The sequence below is a fragment of the Perna viridis genome, chromosome 11 (genome assembly GCF_037379345.1).
Source record: "Perna viridis isolate PV_CMFRI_1.1 ecotype Kerala chromosome 11, ASM3737934v1, whole genome shotgun sequence".
Classification (NCBI taxonomy): Eukaryota; Metazoa; Mollusca; class Bivalvia; order Mytilida; family Mytilidae; genus Perna; species Perna viridis.
This window is the reverse complement of record NC_142455.1, coordinates 22337916-22356743: the sequence shown is the minus strand read 5'-3', so window position 1 is coordinate 22356743 and position 18828 is coordinate 22337916. Positions and strand designations below refer to the sequence as shown.

Genomic DNA, 18828 nt, shown 5'->3' with positions numbered 1-18828 from the left:
CTAGTAAAAATTATGCAAATAACCAGACTATTCTTATAACCGAAATTACAATTTTACCGGAAGTGTGAGTTCATGTAAGACAACGATACTATGGATCAACCAGGGATATCACTGTTCAACATGTCTGATCTGGTATTTAATTGTTATAGAATACCTCATTGTATTGTTCTTTTATCAATAAATAATAATATATATTGTGTTTGTCTTGTTTATTGACCTTCTTTATGTTGTGTGTATTTATAAGTAAAACCATGTGTTTTTCATCTATAAATAGTCAATTAATTTCCTGACTTTTCTATGAAAGAAAATTCCATATTTCAGCCAGGATTCAGTGTAATATTCATCAATGTTTGCAGTTTCTGGGCTTTTGAAATGGTCTGTGCGTTTTTATTCCTCTGTTCAATCACCATTGTACACTGATAATTGTGTATTATACGTGTCATTGACCTCGATATATTCCTATGAAGTGTGGATAGTATGGGGCACCTTAGGGTAGTTGAATTTCATTAGACATTGTACTGAATGAATGATGACTTTTAATTTTCGGTTGATATTTATGCCTAGTAACTCAAGCTCACTAAAAACTGTTCAGCTCATTAAAGAAAATAAAATTTACATTGATAATCATTTGTAGTCGGAAGAATTTAAATAGGGACAAAAAATACCCCAAGCCACATCATAAGGTGATGTTTGGCATGTCGTCAGAAATCATTGTTCACCTAGGTGCTTGTTTATTTTAATGTAATTAGAAATCATTTAAATTATCTTTTATGTCCATTATGTTTTTAATCCATTATTAACACCTCCTGATTGAATATAATCTAGTTTTTACAACAATAAATATGATTGACATATTTATGACCCGAAGGCTTAAAATAGAATTTGGGAAAACCTGTCTTTACCTGGATGAGGCAAAATTCTCTATGCAATAAACCGAAATGCACCTGCAAGGCCTATGCAAATAAGCGATTTTTTCCCTAATAGAATAATAGGAAATGGTTTTGTGCAGGAGAAAATTATGCTAATAACCAAAATATGCAATAAAGCGATATGTGATTAAGTGGAGTCGACTGTACTACTATACAAACTTCGCCTGCTCAAAATCAGATGGCTGGAACACCCAGGATTTCTCAGACACAATTCAATGTACCAAACTTTTCTCCTATATAATCTATATAGCTTGATCGCTCAAACCCACTAGTCGGTCGGCATGGTAATAAATCTTAGAGAATTACCTACACTAACTCATACTTGTCAATCCTTTTGTCAGCTTGGGTAATGAAAATTGTGAAAAACTGAAGCCTTATCATTAATCAGAATCATTTTAGGTAATTACAGGTAATATCTATGTTATCACTAATTAGGAAGTATCAGTTTAACATATAGTACTCATTGGAAGTGTTCCAAAGTCAGCATGAAGAATGTTTTGAAAACAAATAAGTGACAAACTTGAACTTTGAAAGCTTTCAAAAGCAAAGGCAGTATTTTCAATGCCTACAAATCAGCATAACCTTCTGTAAGCCATTGAAAAATGTTCAAGAACTAATAAATCTGTGTAGAAAGTAATCAATTCCTAATGATATATAAAATCAGAGTGGCAATGAAAAAAATCTGGAAATGTTTGAACTTCAACATCTCAAACTCTGATAATTCAAACTCATTGGAACAGTCGCTGGGAATTTAACCTACTGAGGTTGATTAGTTTATTTATATTTTTTAGGATAATAAATAAGTAAACAACCATGTTTTTAAGAAAAAGGGAACTAAATACAAATAAAACGCATGAAATTATATAGAAAGTGAGGCCCAAATTTTCGGCCTTGCAGCCTTCTTTGCAGTCAAGGGTAAAAAGTTCTAAAAGTGAAAACTATATTTATTACTGTGTACCTTTTCTTGTTTCCCATCACCTGTAGCTGGTGAGCTTGAACCTGAACCAGACTGGGCTACTGCTGATACTGCAGGATTCACACCTGTGAGATAAACAATATTTATACATGGTTCTATCATGTAACAACAGACACAAGTAAAACTTTGGATGTTGATGTGCTGGCCAATTATTGCAATTTTGTCTTTTTAGTAAAAAATGAAATTTGGTTCTTAAAAACTTTGTGAAAAGTTCTAAAACATTTTCAAAAAATATTCATCATAAAAGTTTTTAGTTCAAAATATTGTATTACTAAATTAACAGGCAATTGGATTTGACATAAGTTATACCAACTTACAAAGGTCCTTCCATATAATTAATTACAAGCATATCGTTACATCAGCAACAAAAAATAATAAAATTAGTTGCTTTTTTAATAAAATTTCTCAATTTTGATTAAAAAGTGACTGCACCATGTTTAACTCCTTCATATTACACAAAATACTATACACATGTATTCAGATTTCTGGAATCAAATAAACTGATTCCTATGCTACCATAAAAGCAATATTTGTTGTGTTGAGTACTTCCAGTCAAGAAATAACTTAAATGACACAAAATTCATTTTATCTGTACAGATGAGTTTTTTTAACAAAGATTTTTTGCAGATTTACTTGTAAATGTTTGCCTTTATTTTTTCAAAGATGAAGTATCCAATCCTTATATTATAACTGGCAACAACCTTGAGAATACAAGCATTTTGCAGAAGTTATTCAGTAATTCATTTTGCTAAGAAAAATTGAAACTTCAGCCATTAACGTTTTATAGTGGAGTAAAGACTAATACTTCACCATAACAGACAGCTATACAAACGTAGTCTTAAATAAAAAACAATGTTGGAAATTTTCATAAGCTTTTCTTTGCAAGCCACCATAGGTTTTTAGAAGCCCTTCATGCCAGTGAACCTGGAAAATTATTACCAGTTGGAGGGAACATTGGGGGCATGCCTGGTGGCATTCCTTGAGGCGGAAATCCTCCTGGTGGCATGGCTCCTGGTGGACCTGGGAAACCTGTAATGCAAAAAGTGTTTGGCTTTGTATGTACAATGAATTATCCTTTCCATAAGAAAGCATTTTCTCTCATCTGTTCACTTGATAATATTGAATGATACATGTACACTGCATACCATCCAAGTACCACTCATGAAATTTTTAATATCCCTTGCACCTGACAGATTGTGTGAGGCTTAACAATTGATCAAATTATAAAAAAAATATGCATATGAGCTTTGGGAGCACAACCAAAGCTGCCAAAATTTAACAAATGTGCTAAAAATGTCATAAAGTTTATATCATTTTCAAAAGAAAGTAGGTTTCATGCCCCAACAAATTGTTATCCATGAAAATATTTTTCTTAATAAGATGAAGAACTATAAATACCAAAGATATATTTGCACAAATGCAAAGATGATCTAAGAGAACAAATTCATTTTTTTTTCACAGTAACCTGAGTAGATTTTAATGGGAATATGGGGAACTCAAGAAAACTGTGTTTCCCCTTGATTGATAGAGATGTACATTTTGTATTTAATGAAAATCAGTAAGAGGTCTTTTTTCTAAATCTTACCCCCTGGTGGCATGACAGGTGGCATTAATGGAGGTGCATTCATATCTGGTCGTGGCCCACCTGGCCCCATTGGTGGCATAAATCCTGGAGGTCCTCCTGGTGGCATCTGGAAAACGTGTATATATAGAAAACACATTCTGATAGATCCATTAACATACATGTACATTTTGTATATGTACTTTAGATATGTGTTAACATTTGTACATCTTCAACTACTTGTATCACTTCATGATACATGTAGTTGTGTACTGTAACCTCTTTGTACAATCAAGGAATGACTGTAACATTTTTATGTCAATGAAGAAAATCCTTCAATCATGTGGTGTACAGTCAGAGATGATTTTTTTCTGCTTTAAATCCGCTAAAAAGCTGAAGAAAATCATCCCAGATTTTTACTGCCACAGACTACAAAAAATTGGCCTGCAAAATTGTAAAATTTGTTCATTCAGCATATTGACAAAGCAGTCAGTGGGAAAACTGAACGAACATGGCTAATTTCACCACTTCAAAAAAACATGTTAAAGGGTTTTGGTAGTTTGAGAAACAAAGTAACACTGGCATGTGATGATCAACTCAAAATACCTTTAATTAAATAGAATGTAAAAAGTACATGTTTACAATTTAAAAGTTTTTAAAAACTTGTCGGTTTGTTTTTTTTAAAATTCTCATCAGGAAGTACAATGTAGATAAATAAAGAGGAGATAATTGGCCAAAAATCAAAGCTAAATGTATGAAGTCTTGTGTGGAAATAAGCAAGACAGCTTATAAAACAATAGAGGAAATTCAGTTAAAACATAATTTCACCCTCCTTAATTTGATAAATATTGAAATTTCATAAACCATTTTTAAATCACAGGATAGTTTTAAGGGGAAATTAAAGTGGAAAAAAAGACTAAGTTTCATTATTTTCCAATATATGACCAATTACAAGTTTTGAATGTATTTTCCAGATGTAAGAACAATTAGATAAAATTATTTTTAAAGTTTTTAAAAAAGGTATTGCAGTCGCTCAGTGTAATTGTTGTATGAAAATGAAATACAAATGTGAAAAATTTTTTTTTGCATTTTAATGAAATCTGTGCATACTAAATTTTCTGGTCTTGCATTCTTCTTGTTCTTGTTTGTTTTTTTTCAAAATTGAATTTTCACGAAGTCCTTCTGTAACACAACTTGTTTACACCAAAACAAATAATTCTCAATAATAAAAAAACAGTTTTTGACCAACCCAGTTTGTAAACTGGAATTTCCACTTAATTTTTTTTTATCAACTAACTAAATAATGCTGTAAGGAAAAATTAAGAGGACATTAACATTGTATAAGTATTGCACACTGCATTTATTGGACACTGAAGGAGTGAGAATGATGTGTAGGTACATTCAGTGGATAATAATCCCACTTCTAAACTTTGTCAGATTGGATAATGAAATCTTTGAAAATAAAAAAAATGTTTTTATATAGCTGGAATGTATTTCTGGTTCCAATTTCATTTTTTTAATTATTTTCCAAACAACCAACCCGATTTCATCAAGTAAAAAATCTGTAAACCAACAAAGTGAAAAATGTGGCCTTAATTTACTTACAAATGGAGGTCTTTGTCCAGGGTTAGGTGGTCCATTAGGATAGTCTGGTGGTTGCTGAAATACATGAAATTGGAAAGAATAAAAAACAAGAAATATTAAACATGTTCATATTACTGCATGTATGACTTCAAGCTGCAGTGGTTAAATTTTGGTTTCACCCATTTCATACTAAACCAGTAATTGAAAGTTGATAATTTTTTCAACATAATGAAAATTTAGAAAACAGAAATATATGTTTAATAGGTGTAGAATTATAATCAACTATTTCCTTTGTCATATGAAGAGAATATCTTTACATCAAACGTCTCATCTCTTACAAGCTATAACTGTCTCATAGAGAACTAAGTCCTCACAGAGATATTCTAAATTTACATTTTAAACTTGTAACAAACATATCTACACAATAGAATATAAACTCCATTTTTCATTTGAATCGCTGTTGGCTTTTCTAGACCATGCCCTTTCTAGTTTCTATAGCTTAGACCAGGCTAATTGGAAGCATAAATGGATGTATTATCAAATGTGTTCAGACTTCATTATAATTATATCCATAAAAAGAATAAATACCTAGTTAACCTCATTCAGGTAACTAGTAATAGCATCACTGCAACTCCTTTTTGGTATAATGTTAAATACAAATCAAATCATAGCTTTTTCAAATAAAAGGATGGCCAAAACAGTTAAAAGTGCATGTATATCAGGCCAAAAGTTTACGAAAATGACATGATCAGTCTTTCCATAAATCCTACCGATGTTGGACAATTCTTGCCAAGGACATTTTGGACCATGACAATTTGGAGAGCGTATTACTGTATAACTTGTATTAAAAGGTAATTACAATATCATAACAGGGCTAACAACTTGAAAGGTGGTGTGAATTAATTTACATGTATGTTTTCTTCTGGAGCATTCCAGGTTTTACGTCATGTTAATTCATTATACGCTCCCTTTGTGGGAGCATTAATGGTTGTATTATAAACTTGGTTCCGTATACTTATGGCAAGAAAAAGCATCAATATCCAGTTTATACCTGCATTTTCAGGAGTTGAAAGGCAGCTTCATTTGCGTATACTTGTACATGTGCGATTGAGAGCCAAACCAGCAGTGTTCTAGAATTTTTCAGAAATTGAGGTTTCCTCAGGAAAAATCCATATAAAATCGACTTTCCCAGTCAATGACTGCTTTCCTAACAAAACAAATCCTTACAGCATATGAAGTTTTCAACTTGCCACAGGAAAGGGTAATTAAGTACCTAACTTTACCTGACCCAAATTTCACTTGCCCCGGGTAACAGGAAATAGGAATCCTAGAACACTGACCAGTCTCGGAAAATATTTGCTAGTTTCGATAATTAAATACAAATCGAATCACTGCTTTTCCAAGATTAGGTTGGCCTAATAGTCTGCAGTATGGTGCCCAGATGTTTACGAAAATTACGTAATCAATATTACCCATAATTCTCGGGTCATAAAAATTGCAAAATGAAAATAAACCAAAATAATAGATAAAAGAAAGAATCAACACAAATCAATCGATTAAATGAATCAAATCGTAATAAAAACATAATTAAACTAGTACACATAATGAAACAGAATGAAGTGAAACTACATGTAAATACAATAAGTGATATCATTTAAGACATTTCGCAAATGATAAGAACCATAATATTAACCAGTGCCAGACAATTCAACCCAAAAACATTCCAGATCATGACAACCAATAATTCCTTAAGAATGCCGGACATTTCGGCCAAAAAACATATCAGACCATGACAATTAGTATAATGCTTTAGGATAAATATATATCATTACAAAATTTACCATACTGAAGGTTATAGCAAGCACCGCGAAGCGCGGTGAGCTCTATGGTTATTGCATGTACTTTCTAAATTTTCCTTAAGGTTCCCCAATACATGTATACTAACGAAAAACAGCCATGTACTGGTGGTAACAAAAAGTGACTGTCCTTAAAGAGAAAATTCATCATTTCCTTCAATCAAATAAATAAAAAAATATAGGTTAAGATTACGTTTCAGTATAAAATTTTTTTTAATAATTTTTGACAGTTTTCAGGTCTTTAACTTTTTTTTTACTTATCTAAAGAATGACTGTGATGTTGTAAAAAAACTTCGGGAAACATGTGGATGTACGTACGTGTATCTCCGCTGTTCCACTGTTGCTGTTGTCAAGAACCTAACCTGCCTTGGAAAAAAAGTAACTCCGATTGTATTATTCAAATCGAAGCATAGCTTTTCTAAGATAGGAAAGGCAATCATTTTCTTGTTTGCAGCTCTCAATTGTGTATAAATTTTGTTTACGTCACATGATACAATGTATGTGTAAAATATTCCCACCATTCGTGGAGAACTGTAATATTTCTGGTATCTGTATAAATTGATCTGACCGGCTAAAACTGAGAAGGATGTTACTAGAGACGCTGTTAATAAAAATTGTAAAGTATGACGAAGTGTTACATAGCTATTGGCTATTTAAAAGGCGAAGGGAAAAGGGGTATGGGGTTGGAATTTTTGGGGACAAAAATTATTTCATAGTCACTCATTTCAAGCAGTTAAAAATTAGCTCCTTGCTCATTCATTGAAAAAAAATCTCAATTATTTAACAAGACAGATTTTCAAATAAAAATATTGATTTCGCTTGCCTTTGAAATTTAAAGAAATATTGCACTTGCGAAACAAAAATTTTCGTCTGATCCCCTACCCTTTTTCATTTTCGTAATGTTTTTATTATTTTGACGAATCTCCCACAGACAGTATACGTGTGGTGAAGCTCTCGGTGCTCCCTGATTTTGGGGTTTCATTAATTTTTCAGGCAGGAGGTACTTTACAGGAAGTAGCAGGTACCAAATAAATTCGGCAAGGGGGCTTGAGGGCTGCTTAAGGCCCCCAGTGGTACCAGGGCAACGGCTTGGTGAGCGGTCCAGGAGGCAAAGCTCCTGGATGTTAGCCATTTTGAGATTTAAATTTTGACTTGAAAATATGTAATTAAGTCTGCAATATTTGCTTCAATTTTGTTTAAAATATATGAATTTGAAATCAAGACATATGATGAATCATAAGATTTAGTCTCAAAACCCTGAAAACCAGGAGCTCCCCATGATTACCACCAGATCCATTTCTAGACTAATGCTGATAAAATTTGTTGACTGTTTAATACTATGCCATTTTACATGAAATTTTGATCTATGTCATATTTTGTTCTTAGGTTTTTATTTACTTGTTACAAAATTTGAAAACACTAGCACATGCAAATAAAAGCATAGGAACAAAACTAAACATTTATTAAATGAAATTCCACAACATGTGGTGGTTCTTAGTGCTGATTATTTTCATAATAAAACTTTGTTATTGTTTATTGCCTAATTATTACTGTGACATGTAGAGCAGTTGCATGTGTTGCATTGTGAAATGATGGTTTAAAAATCATAGTCTGATAAGAAATTCTTTGCTTCTGAAAAAGAACAAGGCTGGCAGTTTTAGTCTGGTTGACTTTCAGACAGACAGAACTTTTTAAACATTACAATGTATTTATTTTCTATTATTATTTATAGCGGTGTTGAATCTCGGATCCAATATTTTTTCATATTCTTGTGTGCAAAGTTCAGACAATTTCTTTTCAAACTTAGGGTCGCCAGAACATTTTAACCGAAATTCCCCATCCCTGACGAATTGAATAGTCGGCCCTTAAATCATATTCTGTACAAGTTTGTTTCATGTGTTGACTCATTGTCAACACTATAAATTCCTGCACTCGTCTGCATAAATCACAACAAATATCGGGAAAATGACGGGTATGGGGCAATTCCAAATAAGAACGGCATTTTTTTGACATGTTTTCATAGAATCTTCACCTGTGTTTAGCTTTTTGTTCTGCACAAAATAATCGGTGATTGCTAAGTCACCACATGTTTTCTATAAATTGACACTACACCGATTAGATTCTGACACGGACCCCGATGAAGACACCAATTATATAAACAATAATAAACACTAAAGATTGCGATTTTGGAGACATACCCGTAGTCTACAGACGGAACGATCTTAGATATCTATTTACCATATTTTTCCTCATGATATTTTATTTGGCATCTTATTTTATTCTGCTGGTACCAGATGCTACCGTAGCCGGGTAAAAGTACTGGGTACCGGCTCTTAATGAAATCACTGTGATTTAGGCAATGCCTACTCCATATTAAGTATAATATATCAAATTGAGTTGACAAAAATCATCAAAAAAGTTGTTTGCTGAAACACATCTTGTGTCAGAAGCGAAAATGTCGTCAGATGCGACGTCCAAACAGTGAATTGTGTCGGATTTACTTGTCATTTTTTAAAACGTTTCGTATTCTATATATAAGCTATACAAAAATCATTCATAAATTAGGCAAAAATGCCTTGGTTTATCTACGTTAAACAGGTATATAGTATTTAGAAAGGTTTTCCTATCAGGTAGAAAACAAACGTGAGACCTACCGCCATCTTGTTGAAAACAAAGGAAGTTTGATATGCTGTCTAAAATGTCATCGACGTCGGTCATTGTGATATATCCGTATTACTTTGATTTTTTTTTTGTTCAAGCGCAAGATAAAGCTGGGACGATTTATTTTATTTTGTTGGGTGATGGGGGAGGTAATTTGTAAATTTGACTGGACAGGTTAAAATTATCCCCAGAAATTGCTTCGGCGTCATTATGGCAGATGATTAGTTTTTGGATCCCTACATCTCAAGAAAAGTCCACGTTGCTATGTTTCCTATTCTTCATTATTTACATTACTTGGGATAATTCCGGTGCATGTCTGTTTTGTAATGAAATTTCCCAGCTTCCTTATTTACATATATAATGTTCTGTATTTGATTTCCAGACATGCAATGTAAAACTGTAATTTCAACATCAGTAGTAGTTTCATCACAACGGAAACACATATATCTATGTCTATCCTGCAAAATAATGTATAAACACAGGACCCAGACAGCATGCCCCACTGAGACAACGTTGGCTGATGGTTAGATCGTTGGCTTTTAGTTGGCGTTGGCAAGACAACGTTGGCCAAACGTTGGCCCAATTTAGTAGTCCGTAGTTATGGATATGTTTCTTCTTGATTGATTTTTAACCAAAATGGTTTTTACTTGACAACCAAATGATTAACACGACATTTTGAATTTTAAATACTTTCATATCATAAAAAGATTCTACGTTGGCCCAGCGTTGGTCCAACGTTGGCATTACTATATTTAAACAACCATTTCATTTTATGATTATCTTTAAAAACTTGTTTTAGAAGCGAAATCTGCGTGAGAGTATTGTTAAATTTTGATATTTAAATCAAAACCATGATTACATTATTTGCATTATTCTACATTTGTCCATCCCAGAGCCAACAGTAAGCCAACACTGAACCAACATTGAACCAACGTCAAAACGACTTTGGTAACAAACATGTTAAAAAGACTTAATATTATTCTTGATGCAAAAATGTATGTCGGTCTCAAGAAAGTAAAACTAGAAAGCAAATCAGGATGTATGAAAGCAAATAATGTGCTGCGATACTAAGTTGGGCCAACGTTGGCCCAACGTTGAAAAACCAAAATATATACATGTATATATTAATTAATATAATTTTACTTTTTTCAAAAAAGTATTGTTGGCCTTTTTCTTGAGTTCTGTTAACTTCATGTTTAATATACATCCAACAAGTATTCGCATTTAACATTTAGAACTTAATAACACAAAATAATTATTATAAATAACCAAATCAAATTTATGATAACAACAGTGTACATGATTATCCCCCCCCTTATGCAGCTTTGTAACTGAGACCACAATACACCTTTTCAAAACAAAAGTTGTCTCTCATTTTAAACAAATGTATACATATCCTCAATGTAAATTCATCCTAAACACAAAACATTGACAGGTATTATCATATGTCTATTCAATACACACAAAAAAAAAAATGCAAATTTTCAATAATTAGTATACCAGTGCTCATAGCATCTGCTAATTTTATAATATATTTTTATTTGTTTTAAACTTATAAACTACAATCAGCTTGCCATTGGTAAATTCTTCCGGTAAAGAATTTATATGAGAAACAGAGGGAAATGGGAGCCCTTACTCTGTAGGAGTGCACAGCATCAGCATTCTGCGGCATGACCAGGAAATACATAATAAAATTATGTTCTAGTATCTGTAAGGAATACAATCGTCTGGCCATATGGTTGGGTTAACGTTGGGCTTATGTTGACCAACATTGGGGATTCGTTGGATCAGTGTTGGCATTACGTTGGCCTACCGTTGGCCCAACTATTGTTTGCCTCCGTTGGGCCAACGTTGGGTACCCTACGTTGGCCCAATGTAAATGATTCCGTTGAACCAACGTTGGCCCAACGTAGGAATGCTGTCTGGGTATCACGTTTTGAACCAAAATAATTTCGAGAAACAATAGTGAGCATCTAAAAGAATGCGAATCACAGTGATAAATGAGTTCATATGTCTTGCTAGTTTTTAAGTAGTACTCCAGATAAGAATCACACAATATGTGTGATTCATGCTTGGGAAGCCTTCATACTTTTATTTTTGATATCTTGTTTAACATGAAGGAAATAAGACCGCAGACATAGCACAAACTTTTCATATCGGTGATATTAATATATCCTGTGAAAATACTGTAAAACTTTTATATGTCGATATTGATTTTATGTCAAACTTTGACAACCATATTAAATCTATCTGCAAGAAAGCTGTACAACAACTTAATATTTTAAAAAGAATTGGCAGAAACCTATGTAAATTACATGTAAGTAGATTAACTATTTTTCACACATTCATATTGTCAAATTTTAATTTTTGTTCTCTTTCTTGGCACATTGATTTTTATTTATTTTGTTTTGTTGACTGTCTGTTTAGCTTTTAGTTCCATTACTTGATTTGCTTGATTTTTTAAAAATTGCTATTTATATCAGTGTGCTGTATGTCTGTCTTATAACTGTTTGTCTTATTGTTTTGTCAATGTATATTGCATGTATGCATGCACTGTATAGCTATTTATGTACCTTATTTCGGTTATAAAAGCTCTCAATTAAGAGCTCATGTTGTATTGTTGTAATGAACTTTCCGACTTAAAATAAAACTTATTTGATTTGATTTGATGAACATGCCGAAGTAAAAAGGAATTAACGTTTGGCTTTTCATATAACCCCTGTTCATACATAGGAAATATAAACTTTAAAGAATATACTATAATTCAAAATTAAGGGAGATAACTCTGTAAATGACACAAAAATACAAAAGAAACTATTGGATTTTCCATGTGAAATAATTTATTTCCTAAAAGCGGAAAGATTGGAACGAATAATTATACATTTCATTATAAAGATCTGTAAAGTATCATAATAACAAAATAGAAATGTGTATCCTTTTTTTTAGGGGGGGTGGGGTGGGGGGAGTATCACATATTACAGAATTTGCATGATTCTTACATAGACTGCTACTTAAGCATAACCATAATCTTCAAAGTCAAACTAACCAGTAACCAAGATCAATCTCTAAATTTGATGTCAGGTGTACTTGTGATCGATAGACTTAATTGTGACAGACTTTTGGTTAAGGTAATTGGTAGGTAAAATGATTCATCCGAATATTTTTTTGCGATGTGTATGTGCATAAAACAAAGTGAAATTAATACATGTAGATTAAATGATCGAAAAATAGAAAGATAGCCAATGTAGTTCCAATAGTCGTAAAAACGTAGTTGTAAAATGGTAAAATAAAAAGTGTTAGTAAATTACATTTGTTATAGTATCTTTTGTTCTTAGATGTAAAAGAATGGTTGTCCGTTAGTGGTACATGTACCAATATCAAGATACTCTAAAGTTCTGGCCAACTGGTGTAACAAAATTAGTTTACGGCAAATGTTTGGCATCCATACACCAAACCTTCATTTTAAATACATTAGTAAACCATTACTGAACTTAAAGGGTTGTTGTTGATCAAATTTGTCACCGTTTCATCAAAAACCAAAACATTAAGTAACATTCCAAGAATCATACAATATGTGATTCATGGCTGAAAAGCCTACATATTGTTATTTTTGATATTTTGTTTGAATTGTCATAGTAAACAGAATTTAACATTCGGCTTTTCATATAACCTGTGTTCTCAGGAGATAAAAATTAAATAGAATGCAGTGTAGATTTCAAAAGTAAGGGAGATAACTGTAAAAGACACTTAAATACAAGGTATCAGTCTTGTATTACAGGTACCAGTATCGTATTGCATATCCCTGAGCTGGTGTACGTCAAAACATGGATGCTATAAAAATATAGTGCATTTTCTTTTTGCCTCTCTACAAACTAATGTTTTGTCAAAAGATATGAACAATGACTTATAAAATAGAGCAAACGTCACACTGTATTATGAAGAACTTTTTTAAAAGAAAATCTGACATAATATCATAAAAATGTTCCACTGAAAAGGTTGGTTTGGTGAGTGCAAAACAAAAGTGAAAGTAGGGAAAATGGCTATTTATAGTTCAAGACTACTTTTCTGTCCGATCTTCGTGGACTCACCCTATTTTCTTTGCGGGAAATTATTTTTTCACATGTCCTTAGAAATGCTACATAAGTGAAAGTTTTATTGAATCAATTTGCATATTTTTTTTTAAATCCTAAAAATATGCACTTCACTATAGAAGTCTATGGAAAAATGAATACGATACTGAGACCTACATATTCCTGAGCGGGTGTCAAAACATGGCGCTTAAAAATATAGTGCATTTTCCCTTTGCCTTACCAAATTTTTGTTTTTTCGCAAATGATGATCATTTATCATCTAAAGTATAGGATAAATATCAAGCTATGACACAAAAAACTTGTTTTTTGATGAAAAACAGTATTTTCGTGAAAAATAATGCTTCAGAAAAGGGGTCTATGTTATGAACTCAGAATAAAAGTGAAAGTAGAAGTCGATTTATTTTTAGTTTGACCTGTTCTGGTGTACCAAAGTTCGTGCCTTTTTTTCTAGAATGGACCTGAACATTAATTTTGACATTTTCTTGATGAAAAAACATGGTCAATAATTAGATTGAAACTCCTTGTCTATTTTTAAAAAAATCATGAAAATTTATGGTTTACTATAGAAGCCTGTGGGGCAAAAATACAAGACTGAGACCACAAGAGAATCTATTGGCTTTTCAATGTTGATTATCTCCTAAGAGCAGACAGAATGGAATCAAGAATTACACATTTCATAATATAAACCCATAAAACAACTTAATTACAATAATAAAAAATACGCAACTTTTTTAGGGTGTACCACATCTTCCAGATTTTGCATGATTCTTACAAAGACAGGTACTTAAGTTTTAACAGAAATTAAAAAGTCTAACACATGCAGTAAAAAAATTAAAATTCCATTGATTGTATTAATGCGTATACGTCGTATGTGTCCATACAAAACACTTTAAAGTATAAAATGTAGTACATTTCATCTGTGCATCTCCCCTCGCGTAGATAAGAATCGTTTCTGTTTCATTAAGAAACCTGGGAGCACCGGTAGGGTAAGCGTCCTTTCCTCTTCTAGAAACACCCACCGAGCTGCTCATAAAAAGTCAAGTTCATAGTAGACAAAAGAGGAAAGAAAAACTATGACACGTTGAACAAATAAGTGCCCATGGTGCAAATGGAACTTCAAGTCTTATCAGTTATATTTCATGAATAACTGATATACATTAATCGAAAATCACACTTGGTACACTGCCCATAAGACTCTTTGCCTATAACGGGTTTATCTTGAATAATATATAAAAACGGATTTCACCAGTAACATGTACAAGTCTGAAATTAACAAGATAAGACAGTAAAGTGGAATGCACTGGGAAATCGCGCCTTATCAACTTACAGCATATTTCAATAAGTTTAAAAAGGTAAACATTTGCCTTTTAACTGAGATTATTAATTCTGGGAACTACCCACCAGCATATTAATTGACATTAATGACAAGACACAGTACACATATTCAATCACTTATACTCTTGAACTGAGCATATTTCCCCTACAAGTTCAAGATCTTTAATTATCCCTCTCAGCCAGCACTCCGCAGTATTGTAGAACTGCTTATTTTGGACTTGTAATCTGATGCTTTGTAACATTTATCACTTTGAAAAATTGTCAAGCATCTGTAAATCTATATATCTAGAAATAGCTCAAGCCAAGGCCTTCAGGATGCAGTAAACATTTTCTGGAAAGAAAATTACCCACAGCAAATAGGGTAACTGTAGAAACCATGCAAAAGTATGCGAAAATTTGCCAAAAAGTTCATAAAATCAGGTTTAAAAATATCAAATTTCCCGCAAAATATCTTAAATTTTTATTTCTTCCTCTGAAACTGTCCACACTTTTCCCTTCGAAAACCCTTTCCTCATATGGGCATCGCCAGTTAGATTTTGAGCTATTTCACTTTGTAATCCACTGATTAAATTTAGCATGGTAAAAAATTGACTTACTTTCACTTTCACAATGAAGTCAAATTGTCATTGAAAAAAAGCCCCTTCAACATTGAAAATGTATAAAACATTGCAAAATACTTTCAAAAGTCCCCTTTTTCAGAAAATGCTTTATCAACAATAGATTATTCATTTTTAACCACTATAGCAACCGCCGGTTTCCTTTTATGTCATTTTTTTCATCCACAGCCAAAAATGCGAAAATAAACTGTGAAGTGCTTGCTCAAGCCGCATTCGTATTGGTTTGCCATTGTGTTTCTCCTCCCGTTAAGGCGAAGGACACCAATGGGAAATCTTGGCATCTCTTTCGTTTTTTCAATCATTTTTTTTTTATATTTAGTTTTTCTTTTACCTTTTAAACATGGCCACTTTAAACCTTAAAGTTTACTTACATTCATTATCCCCTCAACTTTTTAGAATTGTTTTACTAAGTTTAATAATAGACACATTTTGATTTCTTAATGACGCAATGCAAGAAACCTAGATACATTACAGTCATATATATTAAATAAACAATTTGTTATGATAAGAATTATTAAAAAAAATAAATGAAAGTTAAAAATGAATTAAGGGGGTATATAATCGAAAATAAAGATAATGTTCTTATTATAGAAACCTGAACTTTGTCTAAGGAGATGAACAAAGCATTAGATATGATCTCGCTTATCATCACCTACAGTTGAAGAAGGATAAATAAAATCTTCGAAATATAAGAACTTAGCGTTATTTTGCATCAAAATAAATAAAAACAAATTAATGTTTTAAAATATTGAGGACTACTTGATTTGAAAAAATCGCCCGACGTTCAAAAGGTAACAAATTAACGAAGGTGTGATGGAATATTATACTCGTTTTACTTGTTTTAAATCAAAGTACTCATCTACTGAATCAATTTATATCGATCGTTTGAGTTTTCACGCCTCAAATAATCGTCACATTGCAAAAAATATGAGATAAAAAAAAGAACTGAAATCGACACTTCAAACGTATCTTAACATACAATGTAAGCTTATTGTTATAAATAGTTAATATTGAACTATTTGTTTTATTTTTTAAATGCAACATTCTGATTACGAAAGACATTAAAAAAACACAAAAAATATTCATAATGCATCGTAGCAGAGCGCCAGTTTGCGTAATAATCAGCTTTGATATCGGTTTACATGGAACACCTAGATGAATAAACACAAAATTATCCGACATAATGTATAATTGAACTACAAACAACTAGTTGGCCATTACCAGTTTTTAAAGTTTCTGGTCGAAATTCAATTTATCGACCTCCAGGTCGAAACTTTCTGTTTAATCATTCAAACTTAAGCCACAATCATTGAAATGTTCCTCTCAACTATAGCTACATTTCTCAGTTGATAAGTTTTATAGCTCAAGTGGTACAATTTATTCAATAGACATCTATGTATCATGTGAAAGCGCTTAGTTTATGGACACCTAGTCCAGAGACAGGTGCATTAACATTAACGATAAAGTCTTATAGTAAAATTACAGGGGCTTGCTCCCACTATCAAATATGCAGCCAGACTAGTATATATCACGAAAAGTAGGATTCCAGATTTGTGGGTAACTTGTTTCAACTCATTCCCCTAAATAAAATCGAACATATTACAATTTACTGCTCTGCAACGAATCTAATAAATAAACCCAGGTATAACCACCAAATACTTCTTATTATATACAGTCGGGCTGCATATTTGACAGTGGGAGCAAGCTCCTCTGATATAATTTCACCAATCATTCCCGGTGCAGAAAACATTAGCCATGCACTTTTAAGGGCAAAATAACCAAATAGAATGATAATTGCAAAAAGCAAAATTAACAGACTAAAATGACACAATGCCAGAGAAATGAATTATCGAAATTCCTATGCCATCGTCTGTGCAAAGTTTATTTGCCTTCTCCGGGATTCCAATGTCACGAGGCGGTAACCGTAATAAAAATACACCATATAGTGGATAATACGTCAGAATGGTTTCGGGGATTATGCTACCCTTTTGTAACAAAAAATGGCCAAAAGATGAGCGCATATAATAGTTTGAAACCCCTTCTTTATACAGGTTCCTTGATCGGAGCCGCTGCCCCTTTTATCCGTCAGCACCTGAATGAGATATCTGAAGACAGGTCTTCCAATTGGTACTCGGCTTTCCTCTTTATATTCTAATTCTATGATTGAAGTCTATTTATAATCTTGCAGGGTTTTTATTTTTGGCCAAACATCAAATGGTTTATTATGCGTTTAAAATAAACAGGCAACTTGAATATATCGACACTGAACGACTTGTTTATTCGGGTAAATGCATAGAAATAAGCGGCACTGATAAAAGGAGGTCGTCTATTTTTAAATAACAAACCAAATTAATCAGCATATTTAGTTCGCAGTAAAAGTTTTTTTATTGGGTTTGTTTATTGGCGTCAAAAACATAGAATTGAAATTGACATATTAGAAATACCTACAAATTGGACCTTACTATCTGCATGTGAACCTTAATGAAGTATGCCAATGGGACTATTTTCCTGCTGTAGTGTAAGATAATTGTGCTCAAACTCATTGTGCCTAATTGACATATGCATGTAGGTTTTACGAGAGTTACTTCCCCTTATTCATTATCCGGGAATTCAATAGTAAGCATGCCTTGATGGAAGCATGGTTGTCAGTCTTCCACGTATTTGTGTATTTTTTCCCTTCTATTTTTTGTGTGTGTGCTGTTTTTATAGTTATGTCTGTACAGATTGGATTTAGGTGCTTTCATGACATTGTGTATAATTATTTTTATGTTGTGTTATTTAGTTAATAATGGAGCGCCAGTTTCGCCAAACAGAACTAGTTGTCAATTACAGATGCTAACAGACTTTACAAATCTAAAGGCTCTGGCGACTGCTATATCAACTCTGATCTTCGATCTAAATTGATAAAAAGTCAATATTTACCTATAAATTACCTTTTGTGAGAAGAAGACGAATTTTACATATCAAACAATCAATACATATTATTGCATATATAGTTATAAATATACAAAACGATTGGGTTAGTAATATTTTGCCCGATAATGTGATAATATTTAAGAATGTGATTCTCTGAGCCTCAATTTAGCGCACTTATTACATACGTATGAATTTATACCGATATTTGTTTCTGAAATTTAAAATATTCAACACCAACTACATTGACTTCAATATAATGTTACAATTTTTTAATGAAGTAAACTAAACCAAACAAGCAGAAA

At 32.4% G+C, this 18828-nt stretch overlaps 1 protein-coding gene across 2 annotated transcripts in view; it reads right to left on the bottom strand.

Moving 5' to 3' along the window:
* LOC148603370 (pre-mRNA-processing factor 40 homolog B-like) overlaps nucleotides 1-9594 on the bottom strand; it is a 39085-nt gene extending 29491 nt beyond the window's left edge. The window contains exons 1-5 of one of the 2 annotated variants that reach the window (XM_088551525.1): nucleotides 9561-9594; nucleotides 5072-5125; nucleotides 3491-3596; nucleotides 2845-2934; nucleotides 1888-1970 (exon numbers count right to left, since the gene is read on the bottom strand). In XM_088551525.1, coding sequence (XP_088407651.1) covers nucleotides 1888-1970; nucleotides 2845-2934; nucleotides 3491-3596; nucleotides 5072-5125; nucleotides 9561-9566 — 339 coding nt within the window. In that variant the 5' untranslated portion in view covers nucleotides 9567-9594. The remainder of the gene's footprint in view (nucleotides 1-1887; nucleotides 1971-2844; nucleotides 2935-3490; nucleotides 3597-5071; nucleotides 5126-9560) is intronic. The other variant, XM_088551526.1, reaches the window with a different exon arrangement.
* Between the last annotated feature and the right edge of the window lie 9234 nt (nucleotides 9595-18828).